The 24,243-nt window shown below is 27.3% G+C and overlaps 1 protein-coding gene and 1 long non-coding RNA gene across 2 annotated transcripts; both read right to left on the bottom strand.

Annotated features, from left to right (window-relative positions):
- Nucleotides 1-619: 619 nt before the first annotated feature.
- On the bottom strand, nt 620-1,682 carry LOC145755573 (uncharacterized). Its single transcript, XR_014284220.1, has 3 exons — nt 1,545-1,682; nt 984-1,171; nt 620-750 (listed from the first exon to the last, which is right to left on the bottom strand). It is a non-coding gene; the product is annotated as an uncharacterized LOC145755573 (long non-coding RNA).
- Nucleotides 1,683-3,417: 1,735 nt separating this feature from the next.
- LOC145755004 (NACHT, LRR and PYD domains-containing protein 12-like) lies at nt 3,418-23,853 on the bottom strand. The gene is made up of 11 exons (XM_082571198.1): nt 23,779-23,853; nt 23,016-23,065; nt 22,735-22,804; nt 20,627-22,434; nt 19,534-19,692; nt 15,171-15,329; nt 10,688-10,846; nt 6,510-6,668; nt 5,342-5,508; nt 4,423-4,475; nt 3,418-4,276 (listed from the first exon to the last, which is right to left on the bottom strand). The coding sequence occupies exons 4-10, from the start codon at nt 22,235-22,237 to the stop codon at nt 4,466-4,468; spliced, it is 2,424 nt and encodes an 807-aa protein (XP_082427324.1). The 5' UTR covers nt 22,238-22,434; nt 22,735-22,804; nt 23,016-23,065; nt 23,779-23,853; the 3' UTR covers nt 3,418-4,276; nt 4,423-4,465.
- Nucleotides 23,854-24,243: the final 390 nt, after the last annotated feature.

Genomic DNA, 24,243 nt, shown 5'->3' with positions numbered 1-24,243 from the left:
CAAAATATTTGTGTTGTATAAACGTACAAATTAAATATTTCTCAGAATGATCAAAAAAAACTTAATTTTATCAATAAAACATTTTGTTTTTTTTAATCTATTTTTTTCAAATTATTATTTTCTACTTCATTTACAATCTTGTTTACATATTCCTTCATTATATTTAACGATTCAGGCCAACTATACTTTGGTTTGTAGCCAAAATGTTCCACAAACTTTTGATTGGAGACGGTGAATCTTGTGCAGGACAACTTGGCCATGTTTGGTGTAATATTGGGCTAAAAATCATGAAATAGTTGTCATTAAAAGTATTATACATGAAATAAACAATTGCAGTAACTTAACATTCTGACCCTCGTTACCAAAGTATTATCCAAATAGGTATGAGGTTTATTTCAAAGGGATAAGTTTTAGACCACGACATTTAACCAAAAATTAGGTCAATGTTTACGGTAAAATAGTGTTTTTGCGGATATGTTTTAAGTAAAACCTTTATGACAGTAACCCAGTTAAAAACTACTCAATAAACTAAATAATTACCTCTTTTTTGATCCCAAACCAACCCAGCACCTGACAACACCAAACAACCAACGTTGAAATGAGAATAAACAACCAAAACGGCAACACTGATTCCCTCTTGTGGATGGTAAAACCCATATGCTTGTAGAATTTCAAGTTCAATCTCAGCGAGGATAATTCTGGGTTTTGTCACACAGAAAGTAGGTGTTCCCCCCAACCAAGAAGGGGACTCTTTAACAATATAAGTTATAGTCAGAGTACAAGTTAATTTATTAGAATTTTTTAACATAACCAAAATATAAACCAATATTTTTCACTAAACTTAAAACCTAATCTTTCAGTAAGAACATGCTGAGACATATTAGTTACAACCGGAGCTATATATAACTGTGGTGGTGCTCGAACCAGAAACCTTTTGCACACCAACCCAATATTAAAGCAGTGAACAACTAAGTTTTGTTTACCTGCATTTTCGTGGCCGCGATCATGTGACACCAAGCCACTTTTCAACGTACATTCGAGTTTGTAGCGCCTCTGGTGGAATAGGAGAATTGATTACTTTAGTCGCAAGGTAGTGCAAAAAAATCGATTTGGTGACGTTGTCATTTTTGCCATAAATACCAGAACCTTTAAGTGCACATGTGACCAGTTTCTACAAAATATAATGACGTCAATAATAAAAAGAACAAAAGCAGACAATTATATGCCGAGTAGACCGACAGCGTGGTGTAGTAGTAAGAACACTTGGTACACCACCATAAAGTCGTGGGTTCAATACCCACTACTCTCTTGCTGTAGGGCCCTTGAGTAAGGTGTTATAAACGATATAAATTTCTGCCAAGCTAGCACTTAATCGGCAGCATAATTACCAGACAATTATTATTTATAATATCTCAAAACACCACAGGCAACTTGAGATTGGGTTAGAGTAACTATTGTTACTCTATGTTTGGGACACTTGTTCGACTTTCCCGCATCGAGGATAAAGACATGAAAAAAAATAAATGAAAATAACGTGACTTTACCTAAAATATTTCCATTTTTCATCTTTTTTTTCGTTCCACTCCAGTACGAGCTCCTTCGCGGTTTCTTTGTACTTCTGTATGATGTCACAGAAGAGTAACAGTAAATAGTGTCTTCACTACCGCCCACTAGTGGTTACATAGTTCTGTCCAAAAGCCTCGATTGAGCTCGTGTAGAGACAATATCCGAAATTGTTTGCACAACAAGCCTTTAACACATTCATTGTTCCTGACCTATATGACATCATAATATATTTAACAACAAAAATCTGCACGATTTAAGTTCTTAAACAAATGTTGTCAGATTCTGTTATAACAATCCCATCACTTATGACATCACAATACTTACCTCCAACATTTATTTTCCATAATTTTTGGCAAGGAACTAATTCCTTGTAAGTCACAACACTGGCCTTATGCAAAACCACATGACATCCTTGTACGGCAGAGATGAGACTACTATGATCTATGACATCACACTTAATCCATTCAACTTTCATGTTGGCATCTAAAATAAATTTTGTGTTGTATAAACGTCCAAATTAAATATTTCGTAGAATGATCAAAAAAAACTTAATTTTATCAATAAAACATTTTCTTTTTTAGTTTTGTTTTAAAATTATGGGACCTTAACACTACACAGCATATTATTCTATAGAAACTTAATTTTCTTTAATAAATTAATTTTAATTAAACTTTCTTTAAACGCAGAAAACAAGTCTAGTAAAGAAAATAACACAAATTCACTTTTTCAGCAAAAAATATTGGATCTCTATTACTTTCGCACGCCCGAATTTAACAAGGCGTTATAACCTAAGTATGGCAATTGTTCAACCAGACATTAAAAATTAGTTGAAATATGTTTTAATGAGTATAACTTAGTCCGCTTTACGAGTCAGATGTGTTAATGGGTAAACTGAATATATGAGGGTTAGGGTAAGGGTTTAATTTATGCAACCTTTTTGTTTAATTAAATGTGCCAAATTTGGGTTACACACCCTGTTTATGTAGGGCGAGCGAAACTAATAGAGATCCAAAATATTAAACTTATGCCTAGTTTACCTAAAATTTTGTCTAAGATATCTTTTCTTAATACGTGAAAATATTAAATTTTGACGCCGTAACAAAACTTAAACATTAATAAACTTATTTGTATTTAAAATCATTAAATACCTCGTCCATTTTCATGCAGGCCGGGTCCCAATCGTGACCGAACCGAATCACGACAACTTTTTCTTGCTCGTTTAAGATCGATTGATCGACTTGCCAGCCGTTTGTAAGATGGGGAAGCATGTACGACATGGTTACCTTTCAACTACACCAACCACTACCAAATATATCATTTAAATACAACTTTTTAAACTATTTTTATTATTTCGTGCAATTTCGTAAATTTTTCGCAAACCTAAAAATCCCAAAATTTGTACGAGCAAAAGTTTACGCTGTTTTGTGTTTATGCAATTTGTTAAAACATCTGTTGTCAAATAATTGTTTATCCTCAAAACATTTTAAGAGATAAATATTATTAAAAATAAGTGTGTAGGTGTAGGCTTGTAAAGGTAATTTATAGGATTGTAAAAAAACAGTAAATTTTTTGTTTTAAAGTTGACCCTATACACTTACTAGGAGACAAATTGTTTATGGGCAACTTTTCTTAAATTTACTGATAAGTTATTTGTCCAAGTATGGGTTTAGGTCTTTTTGTGGGAAAGGAAGAATTGTTAAGATTGTACTTGTTCCAGTAAAGTACTTTAAATAATATTTAACATTGCTGGATATTTGAACATGATCTTATAAGCATCGTTACAAATAAAATACAATATTGCTGAATAACTAGGAATTTTAATCGCTTCTACAAATTGTTTGGCAAGCGGTGAAGAATTATTATTTGCAAAACATACAAGCACTTCAAAGCACATCTATAATAACTACATAAGATTCAGGTTAACATACAACAGTGGTGGCAAGTCAAATAATGTCCTGGGTCCAAATAATAGAAAAGATTCAAAATTCCAATAAAATATTATTTGTACTAATTGACATACATCTTTAAAATTCATTTTAACTGGTTGAATACAAGAAAAAGTTTAAAGCCATGCCCTATATGCCTCTATTGTAGCACATATAAAGCAATAAAGAAGTTAAATGTTTTTATAGGTTAATAAGATACAAGTAAAATAATGTCTAATATTGTCATTTAAGCAAAAGTTTTATAATATAATAAATCTTCTGCCAACATTTAATATATATAGAAAATAACAACATTAAAACCTAAAGATCCTTACTAAAAACTACACAAAACTACATATTAGTAAAGCACATGCACACTTCCTTATTAAAATGCATTTTTTAACAATGGAATTAATCTTGAACTTAAATAAACAAACAGTTCAATAGAAGTAAATTATTCCTAATATTTCTACAAAATCAAATATAGTAAAAATTAGCACTTATCTGAGCACATTGTTTACAACATAAAAATACTAAAGACCAAATAATGAATGAAAATTATTATTTAAAATAAAACTGTAAAACGAATTAATAAAAACTAAAATAAGGACTTATACAATAAAAAGCACGTTGTAAACAACACAGAAATATTAAAGAACCAAATAATGAATGAAAATAACTTTAAAAATAACTTTTCCACTTTTCTTACAATTTACTTTTTTGCACAGAAAAGTTTTTTTTTTCAAACAAAATGAACAAAGTTTCCATGATTTCAGGGTCACAACCTAGTTAAATAAAAGTTGGTGTAATTTTAATAAAATCTAATTTAATTATTGGGTAAAATTGTCAACATTTTTAAAAATAACTTTAACAAATACTTAACAAATACAATATATTAAATCACTCTTATTTATGGTAAGGTGAAACTCACATTTTATGTTGCTTCAGTTACTTTATAGCGGGATGATGGTTGATTATATCCAACTAAATAAAACAAATTGACAGATTAAAGAAAAGTAAAAATTTAACAATAAAATATATTTTTATTGTAGACTGGAATTAATGTCATGTTTTAGGGGTTTAAAATATTGTGTTTTAGGGGTTTAAAATATAGTGTTTTGGGAGTTTAAATAATGGGTTTTGGGGGTTTAAAATATTGTGTTTTAGGGGTTTAAAATATTGTGTTTTAGGGGTTTAAAATATTGTGTTTTGGGGGTTTAAAATATCGGGTTTTGGGGGTTTAAAATATTGGGTTTTGGGGGTTTAAAATATTGTGTTTTAGAGGTTTAAAATATTGTGTTTTAGAGGTTTAAAATATCGCGTTTTAGGGGTTTAAAATATTGTGTTGTAGGGGTTTAAATATTGTGTTTTGGGGGTTTAAAATATCGTGTTTTGGGGGTTTAAAATATTGGGTTTTGGGGGTTTAAAATATCGTGTTTTAGAGGTTTAAAATATTGTGTTTTAGGGGTTTAAAATATTGTGTTGTAGGGGTTTAAAATATTGTGTTTTGGGGGTTTAAAATATCGTGTTTTGGGGATTTAAAATAACATTCTTTAGAGGTTTTTATTTGTGTTAAGTTTTAAAGTTATTTTTTTTGCTAGTAAAATGTAAATGTACGTCTTAAAAAAATATCAACAATCTAAAAAAAAAAAAATTTAAAAAAAAGAATGTTACAAAAAAAATATTTAATAACTAATCTACAAAAATAAAAGGTAGTCTTAAAAGTGTCAAAAACCTCTTTTATTAAAAGTTAGTTTTAGTTTATTCTTGTAAAGGGATTTAAATATAGTAATTATGTTTGTCCTATAGTAAATATGTTTAAATAATGTTGTATAGTAAACAAAACTTACAGTTTCATATTTGGAACTTTTTCGCCTGCCTTCCTCAATAGTTGTTTCCCATCCTCAGTAAAACCACAACGCCGTACATGTAAGCATTGAAAGTTGTGGAGGCATGATGAGAAAGCAACAGCACACACATCTCCAAGATTGTTGCCGTTAATATCCAACTTCTGCATCTGAAACATTTAAAGTTTAATTAAAATTTGTTATTAGCACACCAATAGTTTAAATAAAGTTTTATTGTTAAATTATAATTTGCTTTTTAATAACTAAAAAAAATATATTTTAAATGTTTAAAGTTTTTTTATTGGAAAATTGAATTTGTTTAAAATAATTTCAAAAAATAATAATTGTTAAATTTAAACATTTTCTAAAGATTTAAATTGTTCTTGTGGTTAGGTTACATGTTGCATTTATTAATTTTCTAAACTTTTAATTTTCAAATAATTTGATTCTGGAAAAACACTAAAACTTATTTTAGTAAATATTAATACAATGGATTGTAACTTAACAATGGACCATTGTTAAAGTTAATGGGCATTGTGACTGTTTAACTTTTTTTACAAAATTATAAATTTAATAACAATTAAAGATTTGTTTAAACAAATCAATTTTAATATCAAATGTTCAACTTTATCTTAAACAAAATTTATATTTTACTTAATTTAAAAATTACTTTAATTTAAATATGAATTTAAAACAACTATAGTTATTAAATGATAGTTATTAAATCAGTAAATTTAATTGTTGTAGTTATTTTTAGTAAATAAAGTTATACTTTAAGTTTAAATAAAATAAAGTAAACTACTAATTAACATAAATTAAAAATAATATTAATAAAATAAATTCATCAGTTTTCTTAAATTATACCAGAAATTTAATAAAAAAACATTTTATTGATTTTAATTATTTTAAAATAAAAAAATACAAAAATAATTTAAAAAAAATATTAATAGATTGTAACTTAACAATAAACCATTGTTAAAGTTAATGGGCATTGTAATCTTTTTTACTTCTTGTTATAAAATTGAAAATAAATTTATGTTTATATTTCTATAAACTAAATAAAAAAGTTTTGTTGTTACATAAAGTAATTTTATTATTAAATGTTATTTAAATATTGTGCTTGTTTAAATAATTAATCTTTAAATACCAAGCAATAAATTAAAGTACTTACAGTATTTGTTAGTTTTGAACAACCTCTAGCAATGGCCAATACACCAACTTCTGTGATGTTACACTCACTAATATTAAGTTCCTCAAACTTGTCAATAACCTCACCCAGTAATGTTGCAGCTTTATCACCGATTTCGTTATATGATAAGTTTAACTTTATCTAAAATAAAATTTATATTTTATATAAATTAAAAATTACTTTAATTAAAATGACTAGGATAAAAAACAGTTTAACAAAACATTTATAAAAATAATAATAATAACTAAAATTTTGAAGTAACACAAAAATGAACAATATTTAATTTTTAATAACATGTTATTTATTTGAAATATTCAAACTTAAAATTTACTTATTATCACACTTAGGGTAGAGTAATTAAAGTCGAGTTAACAGTAATCGCGAATTAAACTCGAGTTAAATCGCTAAAAAGTTAACCCGCAAACTAAGGTAGTTTAAACTCAGATTAACTTAAAATTAATTAGCTACTTTATCAAAAAAAATTACGGCAATAGTCTAATAGTAAAACTAGATTGGCCTAAAAGTTGTTGTGATCGTTTGGACAAAGTCAATAGTAATTCATAGGTAGCTTATGGAAAACAATATAACAGCAAAGCAAAGTTGTATAATTAGTAAGTTAGTACTGGTTGTAATGGCTTTAGTCAGTCCGTATATCATCAGTGATGTACCGGACATATCATTGTAAGGTATTTTACCTATCTTTGTCTCCTGTTAAATGCATATATAATGTGTATAGTCAATTACAACCTAAGTTTTATATGGGCTCTGCCAAATAAATTTAGTTATAAGATTTATAATTAACTATTTAAGTAGTATTTTATTAAGTTGTCACAAGGGCAATATATTTAACCTTTATTGTAGTTATTGAAATTAGAAATAATAAACATCCTGTCAATCCCTAACAATGGGCAGGTCACAAAGTTTAGAAAATACTTTTATGTCGTTGAAGTTAAAAACCGTCCACCCTGGCTTGGCTAAACAAGGAAATCACGATGATGGTTTTAAGCATTTTGCTTTGGTAAATACCTATTTTGGACAGGGTATCATATTTACAATCTAGAAAAGCTTTGGTATTATATTCATGCGAAGTGGAAAGTAAACCCTTTTATTTAAATTTTATAGATAACTATTTTTTTTAGGTAACAAAATATAAAAACATAAATAATACAATAAATAAATATGCACACTATTAAATTTCATAAAAGTTGTTTTAACATGCTGCTCGGTAATTTTTTAAATTTTTGTTTGCTCTATTTTTATTTCAAGTTCTTTCATTTTTAAATCATGTTCTTTTATTTTTATTTCTTGGTTCTTTATTAATAACTTTTTGATTAGTATATGAATTTCTTTTTTATTTTCTATTTCCTGCCTAAGTAGTAACATTTTTGCCTCCCTTACATCACCAGAATCGCTTTCTCTTTTTAAAGACTTCTTTCTCAAAACTAGATCTCTTTATTGGTAATAATATTCACAACATGAAATTTAACCTGGTTATTCTTTACATTCTATAAAAATTTCTCCATTTGAAGAACATTCAGTAACAATTTGATCATGACTGGGGTGCTACCAGTAAGATCAAGAATCAGCAAGGCATTATCATCAAAACTGTTATGCAGTGAATTGATTTCATTGGGAATTAAAGCTATATTTAAAACAAAGTTTTGCAGATTTGTAGTAAATTTATTGTTGTGTATTATTTGGTTTATCATAAAAATATAATTGTTACTCACAAATGACTTTCTGTGTAAAAGAGCTAATGGAATTAGGTGGTAGGCCACCTCCTGTTTTTCTAATTTCTCTTTTTTGTTCTGTATTAGCTGGTTTGGCTTTCTTTTTAATATTTTTGTAAAAATTTTGTAAATTTTCTGGTGTTCTATTGCATCATATATTGATTAAATTAGGTTTTTTTGTTAAATCAACCCAAACATTTTTTTTGCAGTTGTGGTAAAAGAATTTGTTAATTTTAAAGTTATAACTGGATAAGATTTTACCAATTCCAACAGTTCTCCTTTGCTTTGATCGTAGTTAAGAGTTCTAATTTTTTTTTATCCATTTTATTCCTAGCTACAAAAAGATTACATAAAACACATAAACAAACATTTTTATGCAGTCTAACTATATTAACACAAAAATTTCTTCTTAACTTTAAATATTACTGAAAATATTTATTTATTATTTGGTCTCGCACAGCTCACCCAGCCAATGAATGACAAGCTCCTCCATTTGTTTCAATTACTGGGATTTCAGCATCATAAGGTGCCAGTTTCTCTTGCCTTGTTTTTAGTGAAAAATTATGAAGACACATAATTGCAACTATTATAATTATTAAATTGTCCAGACGTGTCCGAAGTGGAATTGTAAGGGCCCGAAAGATTTGTTTTAAAATGCAAAAAGACTGTGCAATTCTTGATCTTGTTTTTATGTGAGCTTTATTGTACTTTTTTGTGGTAATGTTAAGGGATGAAGTAAAGGAGTCATTAAATATTTTTACAGGGGTAACCATTGTCACCTAACAACAGACCAGACACAAATCAATCTTTAAAATGGTCTCGAATTCTTGATTTTTCAAAAATTCAGGAGTCATAAGTTGATCCTGGCCAACGCACAACAATGTTGGTAAGTACTCGGTGAGCATCACAGATGGCCTGAACATTAACTGAAACCCTGAACCTTTTCTGTTTCTGAACACCTTAGGAGAATCACCACCAGGTGAAACAATAGGGATATGTGTGCCATCTATTGCTCCGCCTACATTGGGAAACCCTGAAACTTGCCCAAAATCATCCATGCATGTTTGCAGAGCCAATCCACTAAGAAAAGTTACAAATAAGTCTTTGCGCGAAGCTATACACTTAGAAATCCGATGTACGATAAGACACACCAAGCATCTATGTACCCCAACTAAGTCTTCATCACTACGTTGCAAATTTTCTGTTGCATAAAACCTAAGGGTTACCAAAAGCTGCAACAATGCTGGAACACCATGGCTTCTAATTTTTAAACCTAAATCTTTTTCAATAATGTTATAAAGTTGTAAAATGCTATTTTTATTAAATCTGTAACGCTGGACTATTTCTCTTTCTATATATTTTTCCAGGAAATTTGTGATATCTTTTAATCGTTTTTGGGAAATTTTGTAATTTGTATTTGTTATTTCAATGATTTCCAAAGTATCCATTTTAATAAAAAATTACTTAACAATCGTTTATTCCTATTGACAATTTTTGAGAACAATTTGTAAAAAAAGTTTCTATAGCATTCATTTTTTTATAATAGTAATCTTAAGCCTGAATAGGCTGAAGGTCTGTTTTTTCTTAACTAACAGTAACTAATCTTAACTAAGTCTAACATAATAAAGAAAGTTAAATGTTAAATTATTACTAAAACCCTTCAAATTCACGTTTAGCCTTATTATTTACAAAAACTTGAATCTCGTGCAAAAAAGTAAACAAAATGTCCTTGGTTACAGCGAAAATCAACAAAAATTTGTTGCTCGCTGTTTTGATTCGCTATAGCGATTTCAAACCGGTTTAAATCAGTTTTTCGACAAATATCGCAAGTAAAACTAGGATTAGTTAATCCGAGTTTAACTCGACATTAATAACACAAAAAAAATAAAAAGTTAATCGGAGATTAAGTTAACTCGACTTTAATAACTCCACACTTATTGTTTTAATAAAATTTTACTGTTAATTTATAAATCGTTTTTTAATAAATGAGCCAAAATATTTAAATGTTTAAAATTGAATTGGTTTAATGTCACTAAAATAATGTATTAATTGTTAAATTTAATTATTTTTGTTTATTTTAAGTTTAAAATTCTTCAAAAGTTAATAAAGTAAAATTTTGTTTTAGATATTTCTTTAAAACTTTTAATTACGAAATAATTTGATTCTTAGAAAATACAAAAAATAATTTTATTTAAATATAATACAACAAATTGTAACTTAACAATGGACCATTGTTAAAGTTAATGGGCATTGTGATCTTTTTTACTTCTTGTTATAAAATTGAAAATAAATTTGTGTTTATATTTTTATAAACTAAATAAAAAAGTTTTGTTGTTACATAAAGCAATTTTAATATTAAATGTTATTTAAATCTAGTGCTTGTTTAAATAATAAATCTTTAAATACCAAGCAATAAAGTAATACACTCACAGTATTTGTTAGTTTTGAACAACCTCTAGCAATGGCCAATCCACCAACTTCTGTGATGCGACACTCTCTAATATCAAGTTCCCCAAACTTGTCAATAACCTCACCCAGTAATGTTGCAGTTCCATCACCGATTTTGTTCCTTGATAAGTTCAACTTTATCTAAAACAAAATTTATATTTTACTTAATTTAAAGATTACTTTAATTAAAATAACTGAGATAAAAAACAGTTTAACAAAATACTTTATAAAAATAATAATAATTAAAATTTTGAAGTAACACAAAAATGAACAATATTTAATTTAATAACATGTTATTTATCTTAAATATTTAAACTTTAATTAAAATTTACTTATTATCACACATAGGGTGGAGTGATTAAAGTCGAGTTAAATCGCTAAAACGTTAACTCGCCGATTGAGGTAGTTTAAACTCAGATTAACTTAAAATTAATTAGCTACTTTATCAAAAATAAATTTTTAGTTGTTTCATGGTTCATTAGTTTTTAGGTCAATCGGTTTGGTAACTTGTTAACATGTGTGGTGCATTCTTTGCTGGAACAGCAATGTTTCATTTTGAGTTTGTAGTTTAGAAAATTACGGCAATAGTCTAATAGTAAAACTAGATTGGCCTTAAAGTTGTTGTGATCGTTTGGACAGAGTCAATAGGTAATTCATAGGTAGCCTATGGAAAACAATACAACAGCAAAGCAAAGTTGTATAATTAGTAAGTTAGTACTGGTTGTAATGACTTTAGTCAGTCCGTAAATCGTCAGTGATGTACCAGACATATCATTGTGAGGTATTTTACCTATTTTTGTCTCCTGTTTAATGCATATAAAAAGTGTATAGTCAGTTACAACCTAAGTTTTATATGGGCTCTACCAAATAAATTTGGTTAAAAGATTTATAATTAACTATTTAAGCAGTATTTTAATAAGTTGTCACAGGGGCAATATATTTAACCTTTATTGTAGTTATTGAAATTAGAAATTACAAACATCCTGTCAATCCCTAACAATGGGCAGGTCACAAAGTTTAGAGAATACTTTTATGTCGTTGAAGTTAAAAACCGTCCACCCTGGCTTGGCTAAACAAGGAAATGTGCAATGATAGTTTTAAGCATTTTGTTCTCAGTAAATACCTATTTTGGACAGGGTATCATATTTTCAATCTAGAAAAGCTTTGTTATTATATTCATGCGAAGTGGAAAGTAAACCTTTTTATTTAAATTTTATAGATAACTATTTTTTTGAATAACAAAATATAAAAACATAAATAATACAATAAATAAATATGCAAACTATAAAATTTCATAAAAGTTGTTTAAACATGCTGCTCGGTAATTTTTTTAATTTTTTGTTTGCTCTATTTTTATTTCAAGTTCTTTCATTTTTAAATCATGTTCTTTTATTTTCATTTCTTGGTTCTTTATTAGTAACTTTTTGGTTAGTATATGAATTTCTTTTTTATTTTCTATTTCCTGCCTAAGTAGTAACATTTTTGCCTCCCTTACATCACCAGAATCGCTTTTTCTTTTTAAAGACCTTTTTTTTTAAATTATTTAAATAACTTCATTACAAAAATTAATAAACTTAAAAGTAACAACAATATTTATTTTTTTGCATTGACTTACTTAGTACTTGATCGACACTATTTTTTTTGTTTTTCCTCAGGTGAATCTTGTACTACAACATCTATGAACAGACTGGTATTACTTTTTTACAACATAATTTAAAATTACATATTTGTAACTCCTTTTTCAAAACTAGATCTCTTTATTGGTAATAATATTCACAACATGAAATTTAACCTGGTTATTCTTTACATGCTATAAAAATTTCTCCATTTGAAGAACATTCAGTAACAATTTGATCATGACTGGGGTGCTACCAGTAAGATCAAGAATTGGCAAGGCATCATCATCAAAACTGTTATGCAGTGAATTGATTTCATTGACAATTAGAGCTATTATTTAAAACAAAGTTTTGCAGATTTGTAGTAAATTTATCGTTGTGTATTATTTGGTTTATCATAAAAATATAATTGTTACTCACAAATGACTTTCTGTGTAAAAGGGCTAATGGGATTAGGTGGTAGGCCACCTCCTGTTTTTCTAATTTCTCTTTTTTGTTCTGTATTAGCTAATTCGGCTTCTTTTTAACATTTTTGTATAAATTTTGTAAATTTTCTGGTGTTCTATTGCATCATATATTAATTAAATTAAATTTTTTTGTTAAATCCACCCAAACATTTTTTTGCAGTTGTGGTAGAAGAATTTGTTAATTTTGAAGTTATAACTGGATAAGATTTTACCAATTCCAACAGTACTTCTCCTTCGCTTTGATCGTAGTTAAAATTTCTAATTTTTTTTATCCATTTTATTCCTAGCTACAAAAAGATTACATAAAACACATAAACAAAAATGTTTATGAAGTCTAACTATATTAACCTAAAAATTTCTTCTTAAATTTAAATATTACTGAAAATAGTTCTATATTATTTGGTCTCCAACAGCTTGACCAGCCAATGAATGACCAGCTCCTCCGTTTGTTTCAATTACTGGGATTTCAGCATCGTAAGGTGCCAGTTCTTCTTGCCTTGTTTTTAGTGCAAAATTATGAAGACACATAATTGCAACTATTTTAATTATTAAATTGTCCAGATATTTTCAAAGTGGAATTGGAAATCCCTTAGAAATCCGATGTAAGATAAGGCACACCGTGCATCTATGTACCCCAACTAAGTCTTCATCACTGCGTTGTAAATTTTCTGTTGCATAAAACCTAAGGGTTACCGAAAGCTGCAACAATGCTGGAACACCATGGCTTCTAATTTTTAAACCTAAATCTTTTTCAATAATGTGATAAAGCTGTAAAATGCTATTTTTATTAAATCTGTAACGCTGGACTATTTCTCTTTCTGTATATTTTTCCAGGGGATTTGTGATATCTTTTAATCGTTTTTGGGGAATTTCGTAATTTGTATTTGTTATTTCAATGATTTCCAAAGTATCCATTTTAATAAAAAATTACTTAACAATCGTTTATTCCTATTGACAATATTCAAGAACAAATTGTAAAAAAAGTCCTATAGCGTACATATTTTTATAATAGTAATTTTAAGCTTGAATAGGCTGAAGTTCTGTTTTTTCTTAACAAACAGTAACTAATCTTAACTAAGGGTAACTTAATAAAACAATTTAAATGTTAAATTATTACTAAAACCCTTCAAAATCACGTTTAGCCTTATTATTTACAAAAACTTAAATCTCGTGCAAAAAAGTGAACAAACCGTCCTTGGTTACAGCGAAAATCAACAAAAATTGTTGTTCGCTGTTTTGATTCGCTATAGCGATTTTAAACCGGTTTAAACCAGTTTTTCGACAAATATCACAAGTTAAACTAGAATTAGTTAATCCAAGTTTAACTCGACTTTAATAACACAAAAAAAATAAAAAGTTAATCGGGGATTAAGTTAACTCGACTTTAATAACTCCACCCGTATTGTTTTAATAAAATTTTACTGTTAATTTATAAATAATTTTTTAATAAATGAGCCAAAATATTTAAATGTTTAAAACTAAATTTGTTTATTGTCACTAAAAAAATGTTTAAAATTAAATTTGTTTGATATAACTTTAAAAAATAATTATTGTTAAATTTAAACATTTTTGTTCTAAAGATTTAAATTGTTCTTGTGGTTAGGTTACATGTTGCATTTATTAATTTTTAAAACTTTTAATTTTCAAATAATTTGATTCTGGAAAAACACTAAAACTTATTTTAGCAAACATTAATACAATGGATTGTAACTTAACAATGGAGCATTGTTAATGTTAATGGGCATTGTGACTGTTTAACTTTTTTTACAAAATTATAAATTTAATAAAAATTAAAGTTTTGTTTAAACAAATCAATTTTAATTTTAAATGTTTAACTTTATCGTAAACAAAATTTATATTTAACTTAATTTAAAAATTATTCTAATTCATATAATTAATTTTAAAACAACTATTAGTCCGATAATTATTGAATCAGTAAATTTAATTGTTGTAGTTAATTTTAGTAAGTGAAGTTAAACTTTAAGTTAAAATAAAATAACTTAAACTACTAATTAACATAAATTAAAAATAATATTAATAACTAAATTTATCAATACTCTTAAATTATACCAGAAATTTAATCATAACCATTTTATTAATTTTAATTATTTCAAAATAGGAAAAATACAAAACTTAATATTATTTAAATATAATACAATAAATTGTAACTTAACAATGACCCATTGTTAAAGTTAATGGGCATTGTGACCGTTTTTACTTCTTGTTATAAAATTGAAAATAAGTTTGTGTTTATATTTCTATAAACTAAATAAAAAAGTTTTGTTGTTACATAAAGTAATTTTAATATTAAATGTTATTTAAATCTAGTGCTTGTTTAAATAAATAATCTTTAAATACCAAGCAATAAAGTAAAGTACTTACAGTATTTGTTAGTTTTGAACAACCTCTAGCAATGGCCAATCCACCAACTTTTGTGATGTTACACCTCCAAATATTAAGTTCCTCAAACTTGTCAATAACCTCACCCAGTAATGTTGCAGCTTTATCACCGATTTCGTTATATGATAAGTTTAACTTTATCTAAAATAAAATTTATAATTTACTTAAATAAAAGTTACTTTAATTAAAATAACTAGGATAAAAACTGTTTAACAAAATACTTTATAAAAATAATAATAATTAAAATTTTGATAATAATAACTAAAAAAAAGTAACACAAAAATGAACAATATTTAATTTTTAATAACTTGTTATTTATCTGAAATATTCAAACTTAAAATTTACTTATTATCATACTTAGGGTGGAGTGATTAAAGTCGAGTTAAATCGCTAAAAAATTAACCTGCCAATTGAGATGGTTTAAACTCAGGTTAAATTAAAATTAATTAGCTACTTTTTCAAAAAAAAATTACGGCAATAGTCCAATAGTAAAACTAGATAGGCCTAAAAGTTGTTGTGATCGTTTGGACAGAGTCAATAGGTAATTCATAGGTAGCTTATTGAAAACAATACAACAGCAAAGCAAAGTTGTATAATTAGTAAGTTAGTACTGGTTGTAATGGCTTTAGTCAGTTCGTAAATCGTCAGTGATGTACCGGACATATCATTGTAAGGTATTTTACCTATTTTTGTCTCCTGTTAAATGCATATATAATGTGTATAGTCAATTATAACCTAAGTTTTATATGGGCTCTGCCAAATAAATTTGGTTAAAAGATTTATAATTAACTATTTAAGCAGTAATTTATTAAGTTGTCACAAGGGCAATATATTTAACCTTTATTGTAGCTATTTAAAATTAGAAATTACAAACATCCTGTCAATCCCTAACAATGGGCAGGTCACAAAGTTTAGAGAATACTTTTATGTCGTTGAAGTTAAAAACTGTCCACCTTGCCTTGGCTAAACAAGGAAATGCGCGATGATGGTTTTAAACATTTTGTTCTCAGTAAATACCTATTTTGGACAGGGTATCATATTTTCAATCTAGTAAAGCTTTGTTATATTCATGCGAAGTGGAAAGTAAACCCTTTTATTTAAATTTTATTGATACCTATTTTTTTGAGTAACAAAATTCAAAAACATAAATAATACAATAATTAAATATGCAAACTATTAAATTTCATAAAAGTTGTTTAAACATGCTGCTCGGTAATTTTTTAAATTTTTTGTTTGCTCTATTTTTATTTCAAGTTCTTTTATTTTTAAATCGTGTTCTTTACGTTTCATTTCTTGGTCCTTTATTAGTAACTTTTTTGTTAGTACATTTTTGCCTCCCTTACATCACCAGAATCGCTTTTTCTTTCTAAAGACTTTTTTTTCTTTAAAATTATTTTAAATAATTTCATTACAAAAATTAATAAACTTAAAAAGAACAACAATATTTATTTTTTTGCATTGACTTACTTAGTACTTGATTAACACTATTTTTTTTGTTTTTCCTCAGGTGTCTCTTGTACTACAACATCTATGAACAGACTGGTATTACTTTTTTTACAACATAATTTAAAATTACATATTTGTAACTCCTTTTTTAAACTAGAACTCTTCATTGGTAATAATATTCACAACATAAAATTTAACCTGGTAGTTCTTTACAGGCTATAAAAATGTCTCCATTTGAAGAACATTCAGTAACAATTTGATCATGACTGGGGTGCTACCAGTAAGATCAAGAATCAGCAAGGCATCATCATCAAAACTGTTATGCAGTGAATTGATTTCATTGGAAATTAGAGCTATTATTTAAAACAAAGTTTTGCAGGTTTGTAGTAAATTTATCGTTGTGTGTTATTTGGTTTATCATAAAAATATAATTGTTACTCACAAATGACTTTCTGTGTAAAAGGGCTAATGGGATTAGATGGTAGGCCACCTCCTGTTTTTTTAATTTCTCTTTTTTGTTATGTATTAGCTGATTCGGCTTTCTTTTTAATATTTTTGTATGAATTTTGTAAATTTTCTGGTGTTCTATTGCATCACATATTGATTAAATTAAATTTTTTTGCTAAATCAACTCAAGCTTTTTTTGCAGTTGTGGTAGAAGAATTTGTTAATTTTGAAGTTATAACTGGATAAGATTTTACCAATTCCAACAGTACTTCTCCTTCGCTTTGAAGTAGTTAAGAGTTCTAATTTTTTTTATCCATTTTATTCCTAGCTACAAAAAGATTACATAAAACACATAAACAAAAATGTTTATGCAGTCTAACTATATTAACCTAAAAATTTCTTCTTAAATTTAAATATTACTGAAAATAGTTATTTATTATTTGGTCTCGCACAGCTTGACCAACCAATAAATGACCAGCTTCTCCATTTGTTTCAATAACTGGGATTTCAGCATCATAAGGTGCCAGTTCTTCTTTCCTTGTTTTTAGTGCAAAATTATGAATACACACTTAATTGCAACTATTATAATTATTATAATTATTGAACTATTATAATTATTAAATTGTCCAGATGTGTCCGAAGTGGAATTGTAAGGGCCCAAAACCTTTGTTTTAAAATACCGAAAGACTGTGCAATCCTTGATCTTGTTTTTATGTGAGCTTTATTGTACTTTTTTGTGGTAATGTTAAGTGATGAAGTAAAGGAGTCATTAAATATTTTTACAGGGGTAACCATTGTCACCTAACAACAGACCAGACACAAATCAATCTTCAAAATGGTCACGAATTCTAGAATTTTCAAAAATTCGGGAGTCATAAGTCAATCCTGGCCAACGCACAACAATGTTGGTAAATACTCGGTGAGCATCACAGATGGCCTGAACATTAACTGAAAAAAAAATCCTTTTCCGTTTCTGAACACCTCAGGAAAATCACCACCAGGTGAAACAATGGGGATATGTGTGCCATCTATTGCTCCAACTACGTTGGGAAACCCTGAAACTTGCCCGAAATCATCCATGCATGTTTGCAGAGCCAATCCATAAGGAAATGTTACAAATAAGTGTTTGTACGAAGCTATACACTTAGAAATCCAACGTACGATAAGGCACACTGTGCATTTATGTACCCCAACTAAGTCTCCATCACTACGTTGCAAATTTTCTGTTGCATAATACCTAAGAGTTACCAAAAGCTGCAACAATGCTGGAACACCATGGCTTCTAATTTTTAAACTTAAATCTTTTTCAATAATGTTATAGAGCTGTAAAATGCTATTTTTATTAAATCTGTAACGCTGGACTATTTCTCTTTCTGTATATTTTTCCAGGGGATTTGTGATATCTTTTAATCGTTTTTTTGGAATTTCGTATTTTGTATTTGTTATTTCAATGATTTCCAAAGTATCCATCTTAACAAAAAATTACTTAACAATCGTTTATTACTATTGAAAATACTCAAGAACAATTTGTAAAAAAAGTTTCTATAGCGTACATTTTTTTATAATAGTAATCTTAAGCCTGAATAGGCTGAAGTTCTGTTTTTTGTTTACTAACAGTAACTAATCTTAACTAAGTTTAACTTAATAAAGAAAGTTAAATGTTAAATTTCTACTAAAACCCTTCAAAATCACATTTAGCATTAATATTTACAAAAACTTAAATCTCGTGCAAAAAAAGTAAACAAAACGTCCTTGGTTACAGCGAAAATCAACAAAAATTGTCGTTTGCTGTTTTGATTCGCTATAGCGATTTCAAACCAGTTTAAATCAGTTTTTCGACAAATATCGCAAATTAAACTAGGATTAGTTAATCCGAGTTTAACTCGACTTTAATAACACAAAAAAAAATAAAAAGTTAACTGAGGATCAAGCTAACTCGACTTTAATAACTCCACACTTATTGTTTTAATAAAATTTTACTGTTAATTTATAAATTGTTTTTTAATAAATGAGCCAAAATATTTAAATGTTTAAAACTGAATTTGTTTAATGTCACTAAAAAAAATGTATTAATTGTTAAACTTAATTATTTTTGTTTATTTTAAGTTGAAAATTCTCTAAAAGTTTATAAAGTAATTTTGTTTTAAATATTTCTTTAAAACTTTTAATTTTTAAATAATTTAATGCTGAGGAAATACAAAAAATAATTTTATTTAAATTTAATACAATAAATTGTAACTTAACAATGACCCATTATTAAAGTTAATGGGCATTGTAATCTTTTCTACTTCTTGTTATAAAAATAGAAATAAAATTGTGTTTATATTTTTATAAACTAAATAAAAAAGTTTTGTTGTTACATAAAGTAATTTTAATAATAATTGTTATTTAAATCTAGTGCTTGTTTAAATAATTAATCTTTAAATACCAAGCAATAAAGTAATATACTTACAGGATGTGTTAGTTTTAAACAACTTCTAGCAATGGCCAATCCACCAACTTTTGTGATGTGACAATAATTAATATTAAGTTCCTCAAACTTGTCAATAACCTCACCCAGTAATGTTGCAGTTCCATCACTAACATAGTTCTCTGATAAGTCCCACTTTATCTAAAACAAAATTTATATTTTACTTAATTTAAAGATTACTTTAATTTAATTAACTAAAAAAAGTTTTAAAAAATATATTCTTTATAAAATAGTAATTATGAGCATTTTGAATTAAAATAATAATTACCAACATTTTAATTCTTCTTTAAAGCTAGTTTAAATAAATTTAAAATTTAGTTTTGATAACTTTAATAAGTTTAAGCCCAGATATTTATAAAACAATACTTTGTAATTAACCCAGTGAGTACAAAAATATTTAAGACAATTTTGTTTTAAATAAGTTCAATAAGTAATTAGTAACATTTAACTTAATATTTGGACGAAAGTTTAAACTTTAAGACAGACTAACTACACCACAAAAATTGATAAAATTTTAAATATAATTTAACAACAACAACAACATATACGTTAATATAGAACTAAGTTGTATAATCCAACTTGTTATTAAAATAAGTAATTAAGAAAAATTCAACAGACATATTGGATCTATTTCATTTCATCTACATGTTATTGTGCCAAACTTAACCGTTACTTTAAAGAAACATTACTTGTTAAACTTAAAGTTTAATTATTGAACATTTTTTATTTTTTATTTTAAATTTATTTTGTATTCAGGTAAAGAATGTTTTGCTTTCAAAATTTATTAAAATCTTTTATTTATTGAATAATGTAACTTGGGGAAAGTACAAAATAGGGGATTGTATCTCAACAATGAACCATTGTTAAACAATATGAGCATTGTTATCATTTTACTTTTGACAAAATTGCAAATAACTTATTCAAACAAAAAGTTTTATTATATCAATAGAGTTATTAAAATATAATTGAAAACAAATTTATAATTTTTGGTAATTTTATCTACTTTAGTAAATAAATTTCCTGTGTAAATTTACCTGGGCATCATATTCAAAATAACAATAATGTTTTGGCTTACCTTCACTTTTAAACCTTTAAAGATACTAGGCAGTTGAGAATGGTCACCTACTCCTTCTTCAAACTCCATCCTTAAAGAAAGAGGTTTGGTCAATTGTTCAAACAAGTAGCCAAGATGGATGTAGTCACTCGGCAACAAAGATTCCTCAAACTTAAGTTCTAAATGATCAGGTAGAAGACTTAGAACAGACTGGTTGAGGTCATCAATGCCAGATTCATACAAATAACTGCTAAGTTCAATAATATTTGATGAAGAATTAACATTTTTACATAAATCTTTTGCATATGTTTCTAGAACAGCTTGTTTCTCATTATAAGCTGTTGAAGAACCAGATTGAAATTCAGACAAATCCTTGGAACTGTAAAACCCAAACAGAAATTTTGTGACTACTTCCCATCGACTAGTGGAAAACTGTGGAACACATTTTTGAAATTCATCCAGACTTGCCCATAATAATAAATACATGGCAGCAAACAGTTCTTGCCAGGTGAGATGACTGAAGTTGCTTCGCTTGTCTCCTTCTAATATCTTGACTTTCATGTTTGACGAATCATAAACAAAAGTGTCAAGAAAGGTTTTAAGCATTTTTTCGGTAATTCCAGCCTTTTTAATGTCTTTTTGATCAAAAATAATTTTTTTCTTCTCAAACCCATTCCATGCAAGATAAGCTAGACATTTAAATTCGTTCTCAGGAACTTCTGTGTTGTCAGGAAAATGATCTGACCTCATATAATGCTTTAAAGAAGTAAGCATAACATTTGTCATAGTTTTTAGATTAACCTCTGAACCAGACAAAATTGCTTGATTGATGCAGTGCATGGATAGAATGCAGTTGACAGGAACGTAATTGTAAGCATCAATATCTGGATGATCTTGTAAGAAGGTTAAGACTTTAGGTGAATTTTCCCCACATATTTGCCTGCAAATGTTTTCTTGTGCTTCCTTATTGAAACCAAGTAGTTTTAACACTAAGATAGGTCTGCAAGAAGGATGCCACTCATACATTTGCCTTGGTCGAGAAGTGATAAACTTATAAGCATTGGGAAATAACTTTCCATTGAAAATGTTTTTTAGAAAATCTTCAGCAGAGCCATTTGTAGATACCAAGTTTTTGGGTGCTTTCCTTAAGGTAGTACTATCAGCTTCATCTAGTCCATCAAAGATGAGGATAGTGTCAGAACTGTTTTTAATGCAATTAAATGATTCTACATCAGTAGACTCTGGTTGATTCCAATCTATAGATGAATTTGCAACAAGAAACCTGAAAGTCGACATTTCCCTACGAAAATCAACTGATCGTAAAATAATGCAGAATATAAATTTTATATTCTGAAGAAACTTGTTATTATTAGAAAAAATTTCCTGAATTAGAATTTTAATAAAAGTTGATTTACCAGTCCCTGCGTGCCCAACAAGTGCCACGATTTTAGAATGTATTTTAATAAAGTCTCTTTTTTCCTTGTCTAATTTAAGTCGGTCAGCTTCATTTTTTGTCGTTTTATTGAATTTTCGTTTAGCTGCTGCTTCAGCATTTCTTTTTGCTAATTCAAATACCTCATTCACCTTAATCTTTGTACCAGAGTGATAGCCTGGTTGAGTTAACTTGGACATTCTTTCAAATTGTTCCTTTCTGGTATGAAAGTGATCAACTGAATCTAAATCTTTAATATCAGTGGAAGAATATTGAGCAAGTTCTAACTTAACAAATTCTAATTGTTTGTCTAACTGGACAGGAGAGCAGAACTCATGGGCAAAATTTCTAGCTTGCTCAAAACACTTGATGGAAAGTTGTTTACATAAAGAATTATCTAAAACAAAAAATTATTAATTGTCATATATTTATATTGTATATATTATAGAGTAGTTAACTTCTTTGTTAACATTTTACAATATTTTGCTTCACTTTTATTTTCTGGCCTTGGTTCTGGATCAAGATAAATTACTTTAAAGTTTATACAACAAAGCCCATCACAAAATAAAAATCCGCCCAAGATTCTATATTAACTGTACTGATAAAAATTACTCAGTTTTGTTACAAAGTTATCAAAATTAAAACCTCAAATTAAATAATAACATATAAATTTACTAAGAATTTTTTTTTCTTTTACCTTTTTCTGTTAGTTTTGAAAAAAATTTTCGAAAACGTTCGACAAAAGATTTGGATTTTTTAGGAGTTGGCTGAAAACATAAATTTAATTTTCAAAATGTTTAAAAATAAGTAAACATTTATTTCAAAAACTTTACAATTCTTGCAATAGAGCTTAAATAATTTTTGAAACATCTCTTATAACTTTAATTAGTTAATTAATTATATTTAAACTGTGTCTCTAATGTAAATATGACACAACTTTGTAAATATTTATTTTTTTGACAAATTTAAAGTTAAAACCTGATTTGAAGCAGAGGATCTCAGCTGTACATTTTCACTAAAACTGGTACCTTTAAAGTTAATAAAGTTTGTTTTTAGGATATTGAGATTTAAAGGTAAATATTGTATATAGAGAAAATCCCTACGCTCGCGTTTTAATGGTAAACTTTGCTTCAATAACACTTAGTTTTTGTGTATTTTTGTAAGTGTTTGTAACCGTTTCTGACTGGTAAATTTTTAAAACTAACAACATACCCTTAACTTGTTAGAATTTTTCAAATACGGCCTACCTTATTAAAATACTTTGAAAGTAAGAAATGTCTTACATAGTATTGCTAATTTTTGTATTTCATGCGAAGTTTGTTTTCCGCAAAAAAATTTCAAAAAGTGCAACAAAGGGTTAAAAGGGTAAAATAAAAATAATTCTCTATGTCTGCCAGCATATGAGCTAACGACAATGATGTCGTGCGTCATGTGACTCGCAAGCACAGGGACTTTTTCTATTGACAATATTCTCAAAAACTAAGCGACCAATTTTCAAAATAATGTTTCCTCGTGCAAGTTGGAAAAATTCGAACATAATTTAAAAAAACCTGCAACTACACAATCTCTTAAAAAAATCAGCAAAATAAACTTTACTAAAATAAAAAAGGAAAATTAAATTGAAGTCAAGTAACAAAAGTTGCTTTGACAAAAACGCGACAAAAGCCTTACTATACTAAAAGTAAAAATAACAAAGACAAACACCACCACATTTTTGTTTGTAAAAGTTACTTAAACTTACTTTCATTCTGCCTTCTTCTTGGTACTGGAAACTCCTTTTTGTAAGTTTTCGCTGCAGTTAGTGAATTATCAGCATGTTCCTTTAAAACAAATATCGAAGTTTAGATTGATTTTATTAGACAAATTTCTTTAAAAAAATATTAAAACTGTGTTTTTCAATTTGAACAAGCTTAAATTTATTGTCAACTTTATAATTAAACCTGATTTAAAGCAGAAGATCTCGGTTGTACACTCTCAGTTAAAGTAGAACCTTTATTGTAAATGAAAATGAGTTAGATACAGGTTTGCTATATACTTCTTGTATTAAATATTAATAAATATAAATATCAAGGGTCCCATACAATAAACATAATTTAATTTTGTTAAATTTACCTTCATTTTGTGTTTTTCTTGGTTCTGGATCAACCTGATGTGAAAGTTTTACTGGAGTTTGTGATTCTTTAGGTTGTTCCTTTAAACAAATTTT

The sequence above is a fragment of the Corella eumyota genome, chromosome 6 (assembly GCF_963082875.1).
Source record: "Corella eumyota chromosome 6, kaCorEumy4.1, whole genome shotgun sequence".
In the NCBI taxonomy this organism is placed as follows: domain Eukaryota; kingdom Metazoa; phylum Chordata; class Ascidiacea; order Phlebobranchia; family Corellidae; genus Corella; species Corella eumyota.
Note: the sequence above shows the minus strand (reverse complement) of the source record. Positions and strands in the feature narration are given on the sequence as shown.

What these genes read in the sequence shown, in the direction of transcription:
- LOC145755004 (XM_082571198.1), bottom strand. Translation starts at nt 22,237, where the DNA reads ATGTCCAAGTTAACTCAACCAGGCTATCACTCTGGTACAAAGATTAAG. An exon ending in TTAAAGGTTTAAAAGTGAAG is followed by an intron (nt 19,693 to 20,626) that starts GTAAGCCAAAAC and finishes ATTTTGTTTTAG; the next exon opens with ATAAAGTGGGACTTATCAGA. An exon ending in GTTCAAAACTAACAAATACT is followed by an intron (nt 10,847 to 15,170) that starts GTAAGTACTTTA and finishes ATTTTGTTTTAG; the next exon opens with ATAAAGTTGAACTTATCAAG.